The sequence below is a fragment of the Palaemon carinicauda genome, chromosome 34 (genome assembly GCF_036898095.1).
Source record: "Palaemon carinicauda isolate YSFRI2023 chromosome 34, ASM3689809v2, whole genome shotgun sequence".
NCBI classification, from domain to species: domain Eukaryota; kingdom Metazoa; phylum Arthropoda; class Malacostraca; order Decapoda; family Palaemonidae; genus Palaemon; species Palaemon carinicauda.
In genome coordinates, this window is record NC_090758.1 from 78,014,620 (window position 1) to 78,034,619 (window position 20,000).

General features: G+C 37.9%; 1 protein-coding gene across 5 annotated transcripts in view; it reads right to left on the reverse strand.

The window, feature by feature from the left end:
* LOC137626496 (protein shank-like) overlaps positions 1-20,000 on the reverse strand; it is a 76,460-nt gene that overhangs the window by 55,144 nt on the left and 1,316 nt on the right. For 4 of the 5 annotated variants that reach the window (XM_068357524.1, XM_068357523.1, XM_068357521.1 and 1 more), the window contains exons 2-3: positions 17,460-17,667; positions 6,591-6,608 (exon numbers count right to left, since the gene is read on the reverse strand). In XM_068357524.1, coding sequence (XP_068213625.1) covers positions 6,591-6,608; positions 17,460-17,667 — 226 coding nt within the window. The remainder of the gene's footprint in view (positions 1-6,590; positions 6,609-17,459; positions 17,668-20,000) is intronic. The other variant, XM_068357522.1, reaches the window with a different exon arrangement.

The window sequence follows — 20,000 nt, forward strand, 5'->3', positions numbered from 1 at the left end:
GGTGCCACTTTGGAAGACAACTGTAAGGACACCTGTTTCATACAGGTACCACTTTGGAAAGTACCTGGTGATGACACCAGTTTCATACAGGTATTACTTTGGAAGACACCTGTGAGGACACCTGTTTCATACAGGTACCACTTTGGAAGACACCTGTGAGGACACCTGTTTCATACAGGTACCACTTTGGAAGACACCTGTTTCATACAGGTACCACTTTGGAAGACACCTGTGAGGACACCTGTTTCATACAGGTACCACTTTGGAAGACACCTGTTTCATACAGGTACCACTTTGGAAAACACTTAGTAGGAAACCTGTTTCATACAGGTACCACTTTGGAAAACACTTAGTAGGAAACCTGTTTCATACAGGTACCACTTTGGAAGACACCTGTTTCATACAGGTACCACTTTGGAAAACACTTAGTAGGAAACCTGTTTCATACAGGTACCACTTTGGAAAACACCTGTGAGGACACCTGTTTCATACAGGTACCACCTTGGAAAACACCTGGTGAGGCACCTGTTTCGTACGAGTACCACCTTGGAAGACACCTGTGAGGACACCTATTTCATACAGATATCACTTTGGAAGACACCTGTTTCGTACAGGTACCACTTTGGAAGACACCTGGTGAGGACATGTTTCGTACAGGTACCACATAGGAAAACACCTGTGAGGACACCTGTTTCGTACAGGTACCACTTTGGAAAGTATCTGATGATGACACCAGTTTCATAAAGGTATCACTTTGGAAGACACCTGTGAGGACACCTGTTTCGTACAGGTACCACTTTGGAAGACACCTGGTGAGGCACCTGTTTTGTACGGGTACCACCTTGGAAGACACCTGTTTCATACAGATATCACTTTGGAAGACACCTGTGAGGACACCTGTTTCGTACAGGTACCACTTTGGAAGACACCTGGTGAGGCACCTGTTTTGTACGGGTACCACCTTGGAAGACACCTGTTTCATACAGATATCACTTTGGAAGACACCTGTGAGGACACCTGTTTCGTACAGGTACCACTTTGGAAAACACTTAGTGAGGACACCTGTTTCATACAGGTATCACTTTGGAAGACATCTGTGAGGACACCTGTTGAACAGGTACCACTTCGGAAAACACTTAGTAGGACACCTATTTCATACAGGTACCACTTTGGAAAACACTTAGTGAGGACACCTGTTTCGTACAGGTATCACTTTGGAAGACATCTGTGAGGACCCTGTTTCATAAAGGTACCACTTCGGAAACCACTTAGTAGGACACCTATTTCATACAGGTACCACTTCGGAAAACACTTAGTGAGGACACCTGTTTCGTACAGGTACCACTTCGGAAAGTCCCTGGTGAAGCACCTGTTTCGTACAGGTACCACCTTGGAAAACACCTGGTGAAGCACCTGTTTCGTACAGGTACCACTTCGGCAAGTGCCTGGTGATGACACGTTTTGAACAGGTACCAGTGAAGTATTTGATATGAACAACCTTTTCATATAGGTGCCAGAGTACCTGGCGATGACACTTGTACAGGTACCACCTGTTTTGTACAAGTACTACCACCTATTTGTACAAGTTACATTGTTTGAGGTACCTGATAAGAACACGTTTCATTCAGGTACCACTTCGGAGAGTATCTGGTGATCATACCAGCTTCATACAGATAACAGGCATTCAGAATTTAGTAAGGGGCATGAAACCTGAAACCAAAACAATACAGGTATAGATACCGCCATCACCTGACCTACAGTACAGCCCCTCTTATCAGCCGAGGTCAGGTACACGTCTGTAGCGCATGTCGGGTTTTTGATTAATCGACATATGTACTCTCATCAGAGACACGAACTTCACTATTTTGAATAGTTCTTATTTTGTATCCACTGTCTTAGGGAAATTATTAAATGAATAATCAAATAAATAAAAAATTGGACAATAAAAAATAATTTCAGATACATCTTGTCTTTTAAGCAAAGTATTTTTAAAATAATTAAATATTTTAATAGATAAATACTTTTTAGGCAAAGTAATTTGTATTCAATAACGTTATTCTCATCATTTATTTATTTCCTTATTTCCTTTCCTCACAGGGCTATTTTTCCCTGTTGGAGCCCTTGGGCTTATAGCATCTTGCTTTTCAAACTAGGGTTGTAGCTTGGCTAGTAATAATAATAATAATAATAATAATAATAATAATAATAACGGGAGGGTAAACATGACAACATTTCCACCAGCTCAGAAATAATATAAGTGAAAAATGTACAATGAATTAATATATGTTTCAATATCAAGGAAAACAGAAGATGGTGTAAAGTTCCAAAGGCTAAACTTATGTTCTGTATAGCTAAAAGTGGATCAATTAAGATATGATTATGTAATTAAATCCATTTATGGTTACTTTTGATTTATGGGAGACTTATGTGTCCAGTACCCTTGGATTGTAAAAGTTACCCCTTTACTTCCTTTCCATGATTTGAAATGGCTCCAAAAGTTAATCAACTCACATTTCATCTATGAAGATAAGAATCAAGTCATAGACCCAGAGTACAGTTCTAAACATTGATAGTACAAGTTACAAGTAACAGTCCAAGAGTCATCCATGAAGATAAGAATCAAGTCACAGACCCAGAGTACAGTTCTAAACATTGACAGTAGAAGTTATAAGTAACAGATCCAAGAGTAAGCTGTTTATATGACTGTCAGAGCGAACGCAGTAAGTTTTACAACCCAACTGATAAGCATCCTAAGTCGCAGAATGACATGTGACAACTCGGAACAATGGAAAGTTATAAAAAAGTTCTACTTAGTTCATTGATAACGCGGCCATGTTGAAGCAGGATTTGTGAATGAAGGTCACAAACACATCAAAATTACGAATAACAGTTATAGTAAATCTACTGATGTTGTAAGGACACCGCTCCCTCCGTCGTTCAGAAATTCAACAAATTGTCCATTCCTCTAAATTCTCCTTTCACCACACCGTGGCTTCTTATATATATGTATTCCGCTCCCTCAGAGCTACAATTTGACATCTGTATTATTTCATTACATGTTTCTGGTTACTTGCAATTCGGTGTCCTTACAATGTACCTTCGTCAGCATTCACAGAAGGAAAATCTTTAGAATGACCTTGACTAAAATTATATTTTCTTGAGTTACCTCGACTGTAATTAACTGGCTAACCACCAATTAACCACAAATTATCATTGAAGGAAATTACAGAACAAACTTACTTGAAGATCTTATGATAATACAAGATGAGGAACTTTTAAGATTTTCTTAGTTGTGTTCAGTGAATCATGAGAGGAATTACAAACGATAGAAGATTTGAATGGAGAAAACAGAAATGTAGGCCTGAAAACGAATATGAGTAAAACTAGCGTACGTTGCTTTGTCTTACTACATAATACAAGATAAAGAACTTAGGATTTTCTTAGTTGTGTTTAGTGAATCATTGGAGGAATTACAAAAAGGTAATAGAAGACTTTAATAGAGTAGAAATGTAGGACTGAAAACAAATATGAGTAAAACTAGCGTACGTTGCTTTAGTCGTACTACATAAACCAAGGAAAGGAACTTAGAGATTTGTATAGTTGTGTTTAGTGAATCATGGGAGGAATACCAAAGGTGATAGATGAATTTAATAGAGTAAGTAGAAATGTGGACTGAAAACGAATATGAGTAAAACTACGATACGTTCCTTTGTCTCGCTACATAAACCAAGGGAAGGAACTTAGAGATTTGCATAGATTTGTTTAGTGGATCATCGGAGGTATATCAAAGGTGATAGAAGAAGTTAATAGAGAAAGCAGAAATGTGGACTGAAACGAATATGAGTAAAACTAGCGTACGTTGCTTTGTCTTACTACATAATACAAGATAAAGAACTTAAGATTTGCATAGTTGCGTTTAGTGAATCATGGGAGGAATACCAAAAGTGATAGAAGAATTTAATAGAGAAAGCATAAATGTGGACTGAAAACAAATATGAGTAAAACTACGATACGATGCTTTGTCTTCCTACATAAAGTCTCCGTATTTCCAATATAAAAATATTCAAGGATAAACATTGCCCTGTTAAAATATGTATTACTTTGGAGAGGTAATACAGTCCTTGCAATTTCAATGTATAAAACACTGTAACCTCCATACATAGGAAAGTTCTTTTTGTAAGACACAATTCAGACTATTGTAACTGATTCAATACAGTTACTGTATTGTACCAAACAAATACAGACATTATAACTGAATCATAACTAAAAAAAAAAATGAGTAAAACGTTCAACAGCTTCAAAACACCGAAAAATACCTACATTTTTAATAACAAGTCATGAAAATATTAAACCTTCAAACTTCACCAAGTCTTTAACAATCTTGAAAATAACCACATTTCCAACTTACCTTATTCCTATGGATTCAGTAACCCTGACAATCCCTCTCTCGTGAGAACACCTAGCATACGATTATGTACAAGTTAGCCAGGTGATAGTTTATATATGGTCAAATGAAGGACCTATTTCTAAAGCAAAAGGTGTTTGAGGTCTATCTACATACTCAAAAGTAAATATATATATATATATATATATATATATATATATAATATATATATATATATATATATATATATATATATATAAATGTATAAGCAAAGACAAATCCAAAGATGATTAACTGGAGGCGTTTGGCATCAAACACGCTTGTTGGATTAGTTGCCAAATGTCTCCAGTATCCGATACGCATTCCTCTGGAAATATTTGGCATCCAGCTCGATTGTTGGATTAAAAGTTGCCAAATGCTTCCAGAAAGAATACTGCTTTAGATATTTAATTCTCAAATCAACTCTGGACACATTCTGAAAATGCATCATGTCTACGGATTCGTGGCTTTGTCTTGTACTCAAAAGTGAAAACATACTGTTCAGTCTAAGAACAAAACTAAATGTAAAGTTGAAGAGGACATATATCATATAAAGAACCTTTTTGAGTCCTATCAGCATACAAAAGTTGCCAGTGATTGTCAGGGGGGAAAAATACAAATTACTAAACATTTGGTCATCTTGAAATACCTCGATACATCAGAAAATACCTGGAGAAAATGACACATGGAAGTAAGTGGAGCTCATTCGTATGAGGAGTAAACGAGTGTGTTACGTACAAGACTTGGGTTATAAAAGCACGGTTAACTAAAATACCCTAAAAATTCTTATTCATAAATTTAACATTTATAATGCCATAGAAAAATATGATATACATAATAAGGAAAACACCAGGCTTCGTGAATTATTGTATCGAAGTCTCAGGTATCCATCAATTACGCAACAAACCACCTGCGCCTTGCGTGGGTTGCCGGGCTCAAAACTATCTTGATACTGACACGATCTGAACTACGATACACAACAACGTCTTCGGGTCTCAGTAAAGATTGCTCGTACCCTTGGAAGTATATTATGTACACACTATCGGACAAACTGGTTCACAAGGAAGCTGTACAATGTTGCATATGGAGACAGTATACATATTCATAGCGGATGTATATACGTATATACACAGCGGGACTCCGAGTTACCTGGATTCACTGCAGGGCTGAACATTCGGCCAGTTGAGATGACTCAGGAACTGCAGGGAGAGGTAGGGGAGGGGGGGTCACACCACCATTTAATCTCATAACAACTGGGGGGAACTCTATACACACCCAGTGCCAGGTATTTCAAGCCATGTTTACAAAATGCCAGAAAACAATGCACCCGAAAGTAACCGCATTGCAGTGCCAGCAGTCGGGCCTTTCGTAACAATATTTGAAAAGGCTTAGGAGGGATCTCATGAGGGCATGTTCTTTATTGTTCATGCAATCTCTGGCCAGTTTGGCTCATGGGGTAGTTGAGAACATAAGGTAAAATATTGGAGGGAAAAAAAATGTTATCTGGATCTAGCAATTTAAGAAAAAATATCTTTAGACCCGTTGGTACCTTGTCCGATTCTGCGAGCAAGCACGCAAACTATTTTTCTGCGAGGAAAAAAGTTCGGATGGCTCGCTTTCGTCGCACAAACCGTCGACAACATACTAACGTAAAAATAGCCGGAAGCAACAGCTTTTAGACAACACAGTCTGATAGGAAAATGGAGATTGCAAATGCTGAGACAAACACAGATGCTTTCGTACCATGACAAAGTATTGTTACAAAGTGAGGGATATATTTCATAAACAACTCTTCAAAGCCATAGTAGAGTCTTATACACTAAAGGAACAGATACCATATGCATGAAGGTGTGCTCTCAATCTGTACGCAACGTACAATCCTTGGCTAAAGCTCCTTAGCAATTAACCATACAGTTTACAGGATGCCATTGACGTAGGTGCGTACTTTTTATAAATAAGGAGTACTGTACAATCTGTACATATTGAGATCACACCTGAGGGAAAATACGCTGGCCAATTAGCAACAGAAATTTAAGCACGTGCAAAACAGTAAACATCTTTTGCTTTAAGTTGAACCATAACCAACATGTCAACATATCAAGAGCAATGGATTAATTAGATATACACAAGCACATTTGGGGCATGCACGATGGACGGGACTACATACCCGATACCACAGCGCCACCTGGAGGGAATAGAAAATGGGAGAAAAAAGGAAAACGTTAGCCAAACCACCAGGGAAAATGGGAAGCTGCTGGTTACAGACACACTTACAAGTGCGTATGGAAAAACGGGGGGGAGGGGGAGGGGGTGGGTGTTCATGTCTGGTAATACTCCAGGGGGGATTAGCCCCTGGGATATCACCACTCCTGGTGAGACGAGGGAGGCATGCACTGCCGACAGCTTAGATCAAGCAGTGACGCAAACAGACACGTAATTCAACGAACAATGGCGACGTGAAAAGTAATGCAAGGAGTTTCGTGTGGCTGAAGTCTAAGTCCGTCGTCTCACCAAATAACTAAAAAAAAAACTACAACCAAAAAACTAATAATGGGGGCAACATAATTAAAACTATTAGGACAACTAAAAGAAATGGGCAAAATCATATTAGGGTTAAAATGTAAAACGCAAGCCAAAGCCAATCAGGGTTGCTTTTTTTAAAAAAGAATTAAGTGCCAATGTGTTTGCTATTCAACTGCCAAGAAATACACAACACTTGTGTCCAGGCATAATCAACAGCCTCACTTTCTGTCTTATAGGCTTGTACATGACAATGCTGCTGCCAAAAGATGTAATAAATATTTGCAACAATCTACAAGCAAAATGACTAACTTATCTTCATCTATGATGTTATATAAAAAGCTAACAGCTACGTTTGAGATTCCACGTAAAGGAGCTCACCGACACGAGGAGAGTATCGCAATACACCAAGAAAAACTCCAATATTCATGCACTGAGAGGGGAAGCTCATGGTGTACTGAAGACTCGCTCTCTCCGACTCTCTCAGGCCAAAACCTTCCAGGTTATCGGTTAGGAAGCATTCAAAAGAGTGTGCCATTATAAACCAATAGATAATCTCTTGGCTTAAGACTCTCTACGCAGGCGGGCATTTAGCATGCGCAGGCGGAGGCAAGTTAAATCTCGAATTAAAAATACACCGATCCTAACGAGACCATCCATACAGAGTTGAAGACGCTTGCTAGCATGGTCCCGTTGGATTTAATGTATTTCCAATCGAAGCTTCGCACTGCTCCTGCTTTGACCTGCAAAATTCCCGCCTGTATGAATACGACCAAAGATTGGAGGTTTTGTGGTGTACTTGCTGCTTACTCTCTCCCGGTCCACAGCCGCTTCTCACGGGAATCTCAAAGCGGTTGCGGCTGTTCATAAACGAGCTTGTGTCAACACATCTATAGCGTCTACTCAAGTATGCTTAGTATGCTCCACCTATGCTGCTCTGACGTGCACAGTATGACTAGTCATAGTAGCAATGACAGTGACTGACCCCCCATGAAAAATGCCTTGATTAAAAGATAAAACAGGATGCAGAAGATTACTCATTTAAAAGTCACATTTACCAAATAAAGGAAACTAAACCTTTGTCTCTTGTTGTGCTTAACAGCAGTGTGCAAAAAGCTTTCAAGTAAGTTCCCGGGCCTTAGGGGTTAAAAACATGTGCCTGGACACGACTATTGTGGCGTCGAATTGGTTTCCTGTGTCCATCACTGTAGTCGACAAACAAAATGTGAGATGAAGAAGAAAAAGAAGGGGATGTCCGCGTCGGGACGTGTTGTGTTCGTACAACTAGGATTGACCAGAGTTCCATCGATTGTCTAAAGTTTCATCCCGATGGATTTTATAATAGTTATTCTTATCCATAAATTTATCCACTTAAACTAAGTCTCTTAATCTAAATCCGCATTCTTTTTCAATCCATGTTGTCGAGAACACTCGGAAAGTTAGAAAGAAAGAAAGCCGTATCGGAAATTAAAGAAACATAACATATACTTGGATGTCTTGGGGATTAATTGGGAGAAAGTTGTTATGTGTGGAAGAATTGGTAAATGGAGGAATTTTTGGGGATATAATAGCTCAGTTTCAACTTCTATATTGGGTCAACATGGGTCCACGTATTAACCAAGGTAAGGTTTCACTGGCTTGTTTAATTCTTTAGAATGGTTATAGCTTATTCTGTCTTATGTCAAACTTTAAAAAGCACTTTTTTTGTTCCTTGTCATAAATTATTTTTATTACTTTACTAAACCTTCACTTTGTTGTCCCCCAATAAATGTTTTTTTACCCAGATTTACTAAAAAAAAAACATGGTAAAAATAATAATTATGATAATTATTAACAATCATTATCCTCACCTTTGGAGTTCTTTCACTCTTTTAGGTTACTTCACATTACCTAGCCTAACCTAACAGACAGTATAAATAAATCATGCAACAAGTTAAATTTGTAGTGGAGCCAAAGAGATTTATTCAAAATTAAGTTCAGTAGGATTAATCAAGCCTTCCTCAATAACCTAACTAGAAACACAAACATACGCTACCGGGGTCTAGCAATAGCGGCCAGGGCAGCCGGTCGGGACTACAGTCCACCCCAAAGCCAAAGCAAAGTCCTTCAAAAGAGGGCAACTGTGTTACCCCATACAAATGGGAAATAGGCACACTAATAGATGATAAGTGCAGTGAACTATCTGCTACTAAAGGAACCTTCCATCAGGACGTCATGGCCATCTCACCCAAAAATAGATTTTTTCGCGAACTATATAGAGAGCTGTTGACCCTGGGTGCTACAACCTAGCATTACTTTACCTTATAGTTTAGAGACTTTTTACAGGAATGCTAGAACCTAATCTTGATAACCTAACCTAACCTAAATAGATGAGATGAGATTTGGTTTCCCTAACCTAAACTGCCACACAGATGCCAAATCTTGAGCATTTAGTCTAACTTAACGTTAAGTGTGTTCTCAACTTAACCTATCACAAGAGTTCCATATTCTAATATTTTGGATTGGCAATATAATTGAATATATATGATATCTGTCAAACAACCACAGCATATGGAAATTGAATCTAATATGTAATTGCTTTAAAAACCTAAAATCTATTTGTTTATCAATAAGGGTATAATAACTAGGATGAAAATAACATATCTTAGACCAGGAACTGTCTAAATACAGTAATTTCTATAATCATGTGTGATTCACCTAGATAAGAGTAATGCTTATCAATTTCACAATGATTTCCTTTACTGACTAATTAAGTTTGTACAGGCCACTGAGACTAACCGCCCAGTGTCTGTACCAAGCACAGAAATGGAGGAGACACGGATGGGTCAAGACTCGGGAGGAAGTGCCAGATCAACCTCTCAAAGGGCTGAAGATAGTTGTGGATAACAGGAGAATGGTAAGAGTTAAGCTTGGAAGGCCAATGAGACTAACCACCCAGTGTCTGTACCTAGCCCAGAACTGGAGGAGACACGGATGGGTCCCGACTCAGGAGGAAGTGCCAGACCAACCTCTCAAAGGTCTGAAGATTTAGAGTTGTGGATAACAGAAGAATGGTAAGAGTTGAGCTTGGACGTAAAGGTGAGGAATACACAGGCCAATGAGACTAACCGCCCAGTGTCTGTACCTAGCCCAGAACTGGAGGAGACACGGATGGGTCCTGACTCAGGAGGAAGTGCCAGATGAACCTCTCAACTCAGGAGGAAGTGCCAGATGAACCTCTCAAAGGGCTGAAGATAGTTGTGGATAACAGGAGAAAGGCAAGAGTTCCAAAGTTTGGACGTAAAGGTGAAGAATTAAACATGCCCAGACTACTCTCCGCGATAAGAGTTATCAAACGACATGTACCATGGGATAGGAAATGAAGTGGATTTTCTCAGACCCCATTCAGGCCACTCCGAAGGAGAGCCTCATCTCATTCTTCTGGCTATGGCCTCGTTGTGGCCCACTGCCGCTCGCATCAGGATGCTACCCCATGGTTTGTTAATAGTTTTACTCATATTCATTTATTGTCTTACACTGATTGGATACAAGGCCCTCATACAAAAGTTGTATTGATTTTTTCCTTTTCTATCTCATCCTTTCCTTCATATATCTCCCTAGACTACTTTTACAACCTATTGCCCTAACTCAACTCAAGGTAGACAGATATAAGAACAGGAATGCAAAACTTATGAAGACCCCAAATATTGATGAAAGTGGAGGACAGGAGAATATATTCAACTCCTCTCTTGTAAAAACGACAACAGATAATTTGTAATTATCCTTAGCAGTATAGCTCAGCTAGGACAAGTCATGTGTGACTCAATGCTAATGGAGTAATGAGACCTTCAATAACCTACTTAAGTCGAGGCCCTGAGAATGTAACAACCATACTTCTTGGCTGATAGAAGTTAGAGGAACTAGGGTACACTGAAGAAGATAGAAAATTCCTGAGTATACCTTATCATGAGCAAAGGTGCATTTGAGGAGACAGATCATCCATTTGGAAGATAATGGAGCAGTAGGCAATAAAAAATTGAACCAACCACCTAATGCCAGAACAAAAAGACTTGGATGTTTAGCAGCTATAGTCCATATCTTTTAGTGATGCATATTTGCACCGACTCGCGGCGGTGCCCTTTTAGCTCGGAAAAGTTTCCTGATCGCTGATTGATTAGAATTATCTTGTCCAACCAATCAGCGATCCGGAAACTTTTCCGAGCTAAAAGGGCACCGCCGCGAGTCGGTGCAAATATGCATCGCTAAAAGAAATGGACTATAGTTGGTGACTGGACTGGATTCAAAATTTTGGGCTATATATCCAGGCGATGGGGCCTGTGAGACCATTCAGCAACCAAGTGAAATTTTGGGAAAACATTGCAGTTACGTGAAAGAGAGAGAGAGAGAGAGAGAGAGAGAGAGAGAGAGAGACTCTCTCTACAAACCCCATTTAACCACCTTACCCAATCCCCTACCATATCCTCCCCCCTCCCCCCTGAAACCCTTTGGAAACATTCACTCACCCCTTCCACAACCTCCACCCCCCTCTCTCTAGTTCCCTAAACCCACTCCCCCTCCAACTCCCTCCCCCTACATCAGAACCGACTGAGAGTTTAATGCATACGAAATGAAGTGGATTTTCTCAGACCCCTTTCAGGCCATGGCGAAGGAGAGAGCTTCATCTCATTCTCCTCGCTATTGCCTCGTTGTGGCCCACTGCCGCTCGCATCAGGATGCTACCTCATGGTTTGTTGCGAGTTTTACTCATATTCATTTATTGTCTTTCACTGATTGGATACAAGGCCGTTATTATTATTATTATTACTAGCCAAGCTACAACCGTAATTGAAAAAGCAAGATACTATAAGCCCAAGGGCTCCAATAGGGAAAATAGCCCAGTAAGGAAAGGAAATAAGGAAAGTGAAATGAATTTTGTATGAATTATGAATAAAAGAACACGAAAGGTCTTCCTTTTAAGGATTTTGAATGGCGATACTATTGATAATAATAATAACATGGAAAGAGGAATGTTACCTTATAATCATGGTACCTAGACAGCCAATAGAGTTGATGCTGTGTAAGACAAATGAATGATTTCCTCCTATGGTTATTGAGGATAACCTCGTCAGAAGATCCCCTTTCTCTCTCTCTCTCTCTCTCTCTCTCTCTCTCTCTCTCTCTCTCTCTCAAGTATATCATCCATAGAGTAGGTTGACTGAAGATCAGAGGGTTTGAGATAACTTTTCTTGATGACTAGAACTTAGGACTCCAGGCAAGGAGGGATGTTGTGATAATCACACCAAGGAGAGAGAGAGAGAGAGAGAGAGAGAGAGAGAGAGAGAGAGAGAGAGAGTTTGTCGAATATAAGCTGTGCATTGGATTTTTTAAGAGAATATTCTAGTTAGCTCCGTCTTGAGCCAGGATTCGAACCATGAGAGAGAGAGAGAGAGAGAGAGAGAGAGAGAGAGAGAAAGAGAGAGAGGGGGGGGGAGACTGAGAGACTTCAGCACTCGACCTCAGGAAGATCAAAATCAAGATTTATAGCAGCCACTCATGTCAGTGACAGGTCCGGATAAAAGCCACAGAAAAAATAACCAGTAGTGAATCTTGCAGCAAACATTGTCGGTCTGGTGAGGTTGCAGCGACCAAAGGAATGAACGATCTTGAGCTGGACTCGAACCCCAGTCTGGCGATCACCAAGCTGAGACGTTACCAAAATATGCCAGATTATTAGAACTATAGTTTACTGTTATTAAATGATTATAAAAATCTAAACAAAATTGGGGTTCAATTGCATCTATAACCATTGGAAAATGGGGTTCAATATTACTTTTAACCAGTAACACTTGGGGTTCAATAGCATTTTCAAACAGTGCATTTAAACCCATAAAAATAGGGTTCAATTTCATTAAACCATATAACCAGTGAAATTGGGAATTTCAGGTCTTTATAACCAGTGAAATTGGGAATTTTAACTCTTTATAACCAGTGAAATTGGGAATCTCTAGTCTTTATAACCAGTGAAATTGGAATTTCAAGTCTTTATATCCAGTTAAAATGGGAATTTTAAGTTTTTATGTCCAGTGAAATTGGGAATTTCAAGTCATTAAAACCAGTGAAATTGGGAATTTCAAGTCATTAAAACCAGTGAAATTGGGAATTTCAAGTCTTTATAACCAATGAAATTGGGAATTTAAAGTCTTTATAACCAGTGAAATTGGGAATTTCAAGTCTTTATAACCAATGAAATTGGGAATTTTAAGTCTTTGTAACCAGAGAAATTGGGAATTCAAAGTCTTTATAACCAGTGAAATTGGGAATTTCAAGTCTTTAGAACCAGTGAAATTGGGAATTTCAAGTCTTTGTAACCAGAGAAATTGGGAATTTCAAGTTTTTGTAACCAGAGAAATTGGGAATTTAAAGTCTTTAGAACCAGTGTAATTGGGAATTTCAAGTCTTTAGAACCAGTGAAATTGGGAATTTTAACTCTTTGTAACCAATGAAATTGGGAATTTCAAGTCTTTAGAACCAGTGAAATTGGGAATTTTAACTCTTTGTAACCAATGAAATTGGGAATTTCAAGTCTTTATAGCCAGTGAAATTGGGAATTTTAAGTCTTTGTAACCAATGAAATTGGGAATTTAAAGTCTTTATAGTCAGTCAAATTGGGAATTTCAAGTCTTTATAACCAGTGAAATTGGGAATTTCAAGTCATTATAACTGGTGAAATTGGGAATTCAAGTCCTAATAACCAGTGAAATTAGGAATTTCAGGTCATTATAACCAATGAAATTGGTAATTTCTAGTCTTTATAACATGTGAAATTGGGAATTCTAAGTCTCTATAACCAGTGATATTGGGAATTTCAAGTCTTTATAACCAGTGAAATTGGGAATTTCATGTCTTTATAACCAGTGAAATTGGGAATTTCCAGTCTTTATAACCAGTGAAATTGGGAATTTCATGTCTTTATAACCAGTGAAATTGGGAATTTCCAGTCTTTATAACCAGTGAAATTGGGAATTTCAAGTCTTTATAATCAGTCAAATTGGGAATTTCAAGTCTTTATAACCAGTGAAATTGGGAATTTTAACTCTTTGTAACCAATGAAATTGGGAATTTCAAGTCTTTATAACCAGTGAAATTGGGAATTTCAAGTCATTATAACCAGTGACATTGGGAATTTCACGTCTTTATAACATGTGACATTGGGAATTTCAAGTCTTTATACCAGTGAAATTGGGAATATCAAGTCTATAAATCAGACAAATTGGGAATTTCAAGTCATTATAACCAGTGAAATTGGGAATTCAAGTCCTAATAACCAGTGAAATTAGGAATTTCAGGTCATTATAACCAGTGAAATTGGTAATTTCTAGTCTTTATAACCAGTGAAATTGGGAATTCCAAGTCTCTATAACCAGTCAAATTGGGAATTTCAAGCCTTAACCCGTTAAAATAGGGGTTTAGTATCTTGGTGCCCAGTCAAAATAGGATTTTTAATAGTCTTTATAACCAGTGTTTGTACAACCAACTTAAACAGGATATTTGATAGTCTTAATAACCAGTTAGAGAAGAGGGTTTAAATGGCTTTATAGCCAGTTTATCAGAGTAGCTTTTAAGCTTAATAAATATTTGATAAAATTGGGTTTGAGGCTTTTAGAACCCTTGGATAAGTGGGTTTTAATGTTTTATAACCTCTCGGTCAATGAGGCTGTAATGCTTTATAGCCAGTTTATAAAAGTGGACTTAATGCTTTATAACCAGTTTACAAAAAGTGGACTTAATGCTTTATAACCAGTTTATAAGAGTGGACTTAATGCTTTATAACCAGTTTATAAGAAGTGGACTTAATGCTTTATAGCCAGTTTATAAGAGTGGACTTAATGCTTTATAGCCAGTTTATAAAAGTGGACTTAATGCTTTATAACCAGTTTATAAAAGTGGACTTAATGCTTTATAACCAGTTTATAAAAAGTGGACTTAATGCTTTATAACCAGTTTAAGAGAGTGGACTTAATGCTTTATAACCAGTTTATAAGAGTGGACTTGATGCTTTATATCCAGTTTACAAAAAGTGGACTTAATGCTTTATAACCAGTTTATAAGAGTGGAATTAATGCTTTAAAACCAGTTTAAAAGAGTGGACTTAATGCTTTATAGCCAGTTTAAAAGAGTGGACTTGATGCTTTATAACCAGTTTATAAGAGTGGATAATGCTTTATAACCAGTTTATAAGAGTGGACTTGATGCTTTATATCCAGTTTACAAAAAGTGGACTTAATGCTTTATAACCAGTTTATAAGAGTGGAATTAATGCTTTAAAACCAGTTTAAAAGAGTGGACTTAATGCTTTATAGCCAGTTTAAAAGAGTGGACTTGATGCTTTATAACCAGTTTACAAAAAGTGGACTTAATGCTTTATAACCAGTTTATAAGAGTGGACTTAATGCTTTATAACCAGTTTATAAAAGTGGACTTAATGCTTTATAACCAGTTTATAAGAGTGGACTTAATGCTTTATAACCAGTTTATAAGAGTAGACTTAATGCTTTATAACCAGTTTACAAAAAGTGGACTTGATGCTTTATAACCAGTTTACAAAAAGTGAACTTAATGCTTTATAACCAGTTTATAAGAGTGGACTTAATGCTTTATAACCAGTTTACAAAAAGAGGACTTAATGCTTTATATCCAGTTTATAAAAAGTGGACTTGATGCTTTATAGCCAGTTTATAAGAGTGGACTTAATGCTTTATAACCAGTTTACAAAAAGTGGACTTAATGCTTTATAACCAGTTTACAAAAAGTGGACTTAATGCTTTATAACCAGTTTATAAGAGTGGACTTAATGCTTTATAACCAGTTTACAAAAAGATGACTTAATGCTTTATATCCAGTTTATAAAAAGTGGACTTGATGCTTTATAGCCAGTTTATAAGAGTGGACTTAATGCTTTATAACCAGTTTACAAAAAGTGGACTTAATGCTTTACAACCCTTTGATAAATGTAGCCATTGGCTTGTTTAACCCATAAACAGGGCTTATCAAAAGGGTCTCTTATTAAATCTAATTGTATTATAGCTGTGTCTGTGTTATAACTCAGAGAGGGTAATTTAGAAAAACAAAAGATTAATAAAACAAGTCCTGAGATGTGTGAGGGGGGAGGGGGTGCTTGCTGCTGGAGTAAAAAAGAGGGGGGTGGGTGGGAAGGGAGGTATTCGGTTTATGAAAACATCAGGAAAAAAAATTTAAATAGAGAAGGTACAAAATTTTCAGATATTTATAGATTTTCCAAAATTTCCCACCAACAGCTGAAAATTTTTGACCTTGATCTATATGGAGGGAAAAAAGAGAGTTGAGTTTATATAAAGTTCAAAATTTCCAGGTCTGGCTCAAACTTTCCTATACACCCCCTAAAAATAACTGAAAATTTTGACCTTAGTCCACATGAAGGTTTTTAAAAAAATATGTGGGGGAAGGAAAGACGAGATAGTGTTTTTTTCAAAATGTGTCAGACAACGTTTAAAAAATCATTTACATTATTATCTTTTATCAAAACGGCAGTGAAGTGTGCAATTCTGACTTAGATAAGCAAGGACTTCATTAACTGAGCCTTAGGAGATTCTAAATATTCTTCTAAAATGTCTTGAGATCAAACTTGGATGGCAATGCCAGGCCAGGACAAGCTACTGTGCCCCAATCTGATTAAAAAAAAGCTTAAGTTTTTATCTACAGCGAGAAAATACTACGTCATTCTAGCTTGTCTGGAAGACAAAACCATCCAGAGTAAATGGAATAGACAATTAAGACTACATACTCTATATACTATTTACTGTATCTCTAAAACAAGTTTCAATCCATAATTTGATGTCCCAGGCTCACTCAAGGAAGTGAAATTCTTCCACAGGGAACATAGTTACACACAACAGGTCATTAAAAAAAAAGACAGCAATATTTACAGCATGTGAGTTTCAAGGGTCAGAACACTCAGAGAGACCTTAAATACCAAATTCTTAATTATAAAAACCATAGCAACAGGCTGCTGAACTCTTGAAAGGAAAAATAAAATAAAACATTAGTTACAGGACATTGTTGAAGAGTTTAAAACCTCAATCTATCTTGTGCTAATTCGTAAGAAAGGGGGAGGGAGGGGGGAGGAGTGAGCATTGTGTTGGGGGAGTGGGAGGGAGAGGGGGAGTTTGTGAAAGGGTGTTTGCCACAACAACCAAACAGGGACGAAAATCAAAAACACATAGAAATGAGTAAGAAAATATTATTTTTCAACAATATGCTGTTAAAAGACTAACACGGCTCAAGCTAGGGCTAGTAAGGGGGTTGATACTCAAAATGGAAACGCAACCCAAAAACTATATCTCCTGATATCCTTTTATACGAGGTCCACCTCGACAGGACCCGGGGCACACCCGCGCCCACTTCTATCACCACCACACACCCTCTCTTTCGGGCAAGCGCCCCCTAAAAGGGGGACGCGACCCGAGGACGGACTTCTGCCGGAGGACGACCTCTCTCTTACCTTGGGCAGCGCAGCGAGCGCCTGCTGTTTGACATCCCAGACGAGGTCGTCCTTGTGAAACTGGAGGCACTTCTCGACCTTCAGTTCTGGAACGTTGATCCTCAGCACCACTTCCTCGCCGACGCTAGAGGCCGAGGACGACCCGGCTCCGGCCGAGCCGGAGGCAGAGCTGACGCTCGCCCCGTCCTCCATGACTACACTCCGAGACCTGGAATAGGACGGAGGACTGATGAAATACTGAGTTCTGCAACTATCTGCTTATCTATTTATACCATAAACATAACAATTAGCACAATGGATGCACCTTAATCTTTGAAGACGCCTCGACTAGGGGATCAAGTGTCTTAATCATAAGTATAAATAGTTATCCTACTTATTATCAGCAATCCCTAACAAAAATAATTAGCAAATAACAATATATAATAGAAATATCTAATAAAAATGCTAGGTGTAAATCATTGGTATTGCTACCATGCACAAGATAACAGATATGGTAACCTTTAATAATACTAGATGGCAGATGATTATTTGCTGGCGTATTCAAGATGTCATAGCCAAACACACAATGGATAGTAAGTATTGAGTAATTCCAGTAACTGATTAATCTACAAATTCATTAAGTTATACACCAACATACACACTACATAACAGCTACTGATTGATTAATAAATTCATGATACAACAGCAGTAGCTAGCATCAGCTGACTGGCTGAACATACGCACAAGGTAAAAGATAATGATTTGCTGGCAAATATGTAACACCATAGCCCCCATACACACACAAATAACTGGTATTATAGCAGATAGCTACTGATGAGCTGACAAATCATTGATAAACACACTAATGAGGAGTAGCTAGGGATTAGCTCATACCAAAACAGAAATGCTACCTAAGCAAGGTGATTGGATTACTTGGTGACAATAAATGTCACCTTCTTGTAGAAATTCATATTCCCCATAGGACTGACAAAGACAATGATTAAAATGCAGTCTAGATGAAGATAGGAGGGGATGTCTGGTAGGATATGTGATGCTAGGTTAGGATATATCATGTAGCCTTATCATTTTTTGGTGCCCTATGTCAGGGTTAGGATGGTAGGCACTGTACAAGTAGGACATGGTACCTTCATGTAGGTTAGGTTAGTGTGATTCACTGTATTTCCCTCCCCACAAAAAAGTTTTCCAAAATAGTCCTCAACATATATAAATAAAGGGGGTGGGTGTAATAAATTACCTAAATCTAAAAAAAAATGAATATAAAATACATTTTATATTTGTATTTGAATATAGGTTTAAAGCAACCTTTCAAATATCTTTTACAGTAACACTGATAAATAAGTTACATTTCAATGTAAGCCTTACTCATTACTCCTTAACTAAACTCAGCTCATGAACGGGTGTTGGACCCATAACTCCCCTAAGGATACTTTGTCTTAAACGTTTCTAAAGCTGCTGCTTCTCACAATCCCATGCCGTATGCCGTTTCAAGCCAGCATTGTGCCTAAACTATCCTAGGATTGCTATTTCCCTCGACTGTTCTCAGAACAACGTGCCCATGATGTTACCCGGGGACTGCCATGTTAAACACTGCCCAGAAACTGTAGTACTCAGTGTTCCCCCAGCTATTTCAAGTCTACTATGCTCCTGAGTTGTCGAAGGCAGAACAGGCTGTTCACTAATACGGGAGGCTGCGAGTCTACCTAAATTTCAAAGTCTTACTATAACTACCACTGAATACGACTGTAGTTTTTGTTACAAGTATATTCTTTGCTATCCTGCAAAACTACAAATTTCAGTTTTGGGGGGACATCTTTAAATATTTGCCAAAACTACTTTAAGTGAGAAAATATGCAGCATAGGACAAGGAATGTAGTTGAAAAAAAGTCCAATGATCTGTTATTCTCGATTAAAATATATTCCAATAATAGATGTGTAGCGATACACTAGATCTTAAAAAATGAGGATATCTTCATGCTGTATTTCTAATTTATTCCTATTTCCTACATCCTTCAGTTGCAAAGGGATGTTTTCATCAGTTTTGCTTAGGCCTTAGTGTAACCTAACCAGATTTTTTAAAACTAACCTAATTCTGCATAACTTTTAAAACCTATGCTAGCACACGTACCACAATTAAAGATAATGCTGAGGTGAAAAAAAATATATATAGATTTATAAAACCAATAAGTTTCAAAACCAGGTAGGCCTATTAAAGATAGCTGGAAAAACATACTGATATGGACAAGACCTACTAGGCCTAAGTACTGATATATATTGTAATCTCTTCGGATAAAGTGACATAGGCCTATAAAGATATTGGGTAAATCCTAATGATATGGACCAGGCCTATTAGTCCTATTGACTGATTTATATTGTAATCTCTACTGATAAAATGATATAGGCCTAACAATGAGCTTCATGTCAGTAATCTAAAGCATGTGCCTACATCAAATTGAACTTATCATGTTTGATGTCATTAGTTTATGGTAAGATGATAATAAGTCCTGCATGTATGTCCAAACCCCATTGCATAATGTTAAAAGT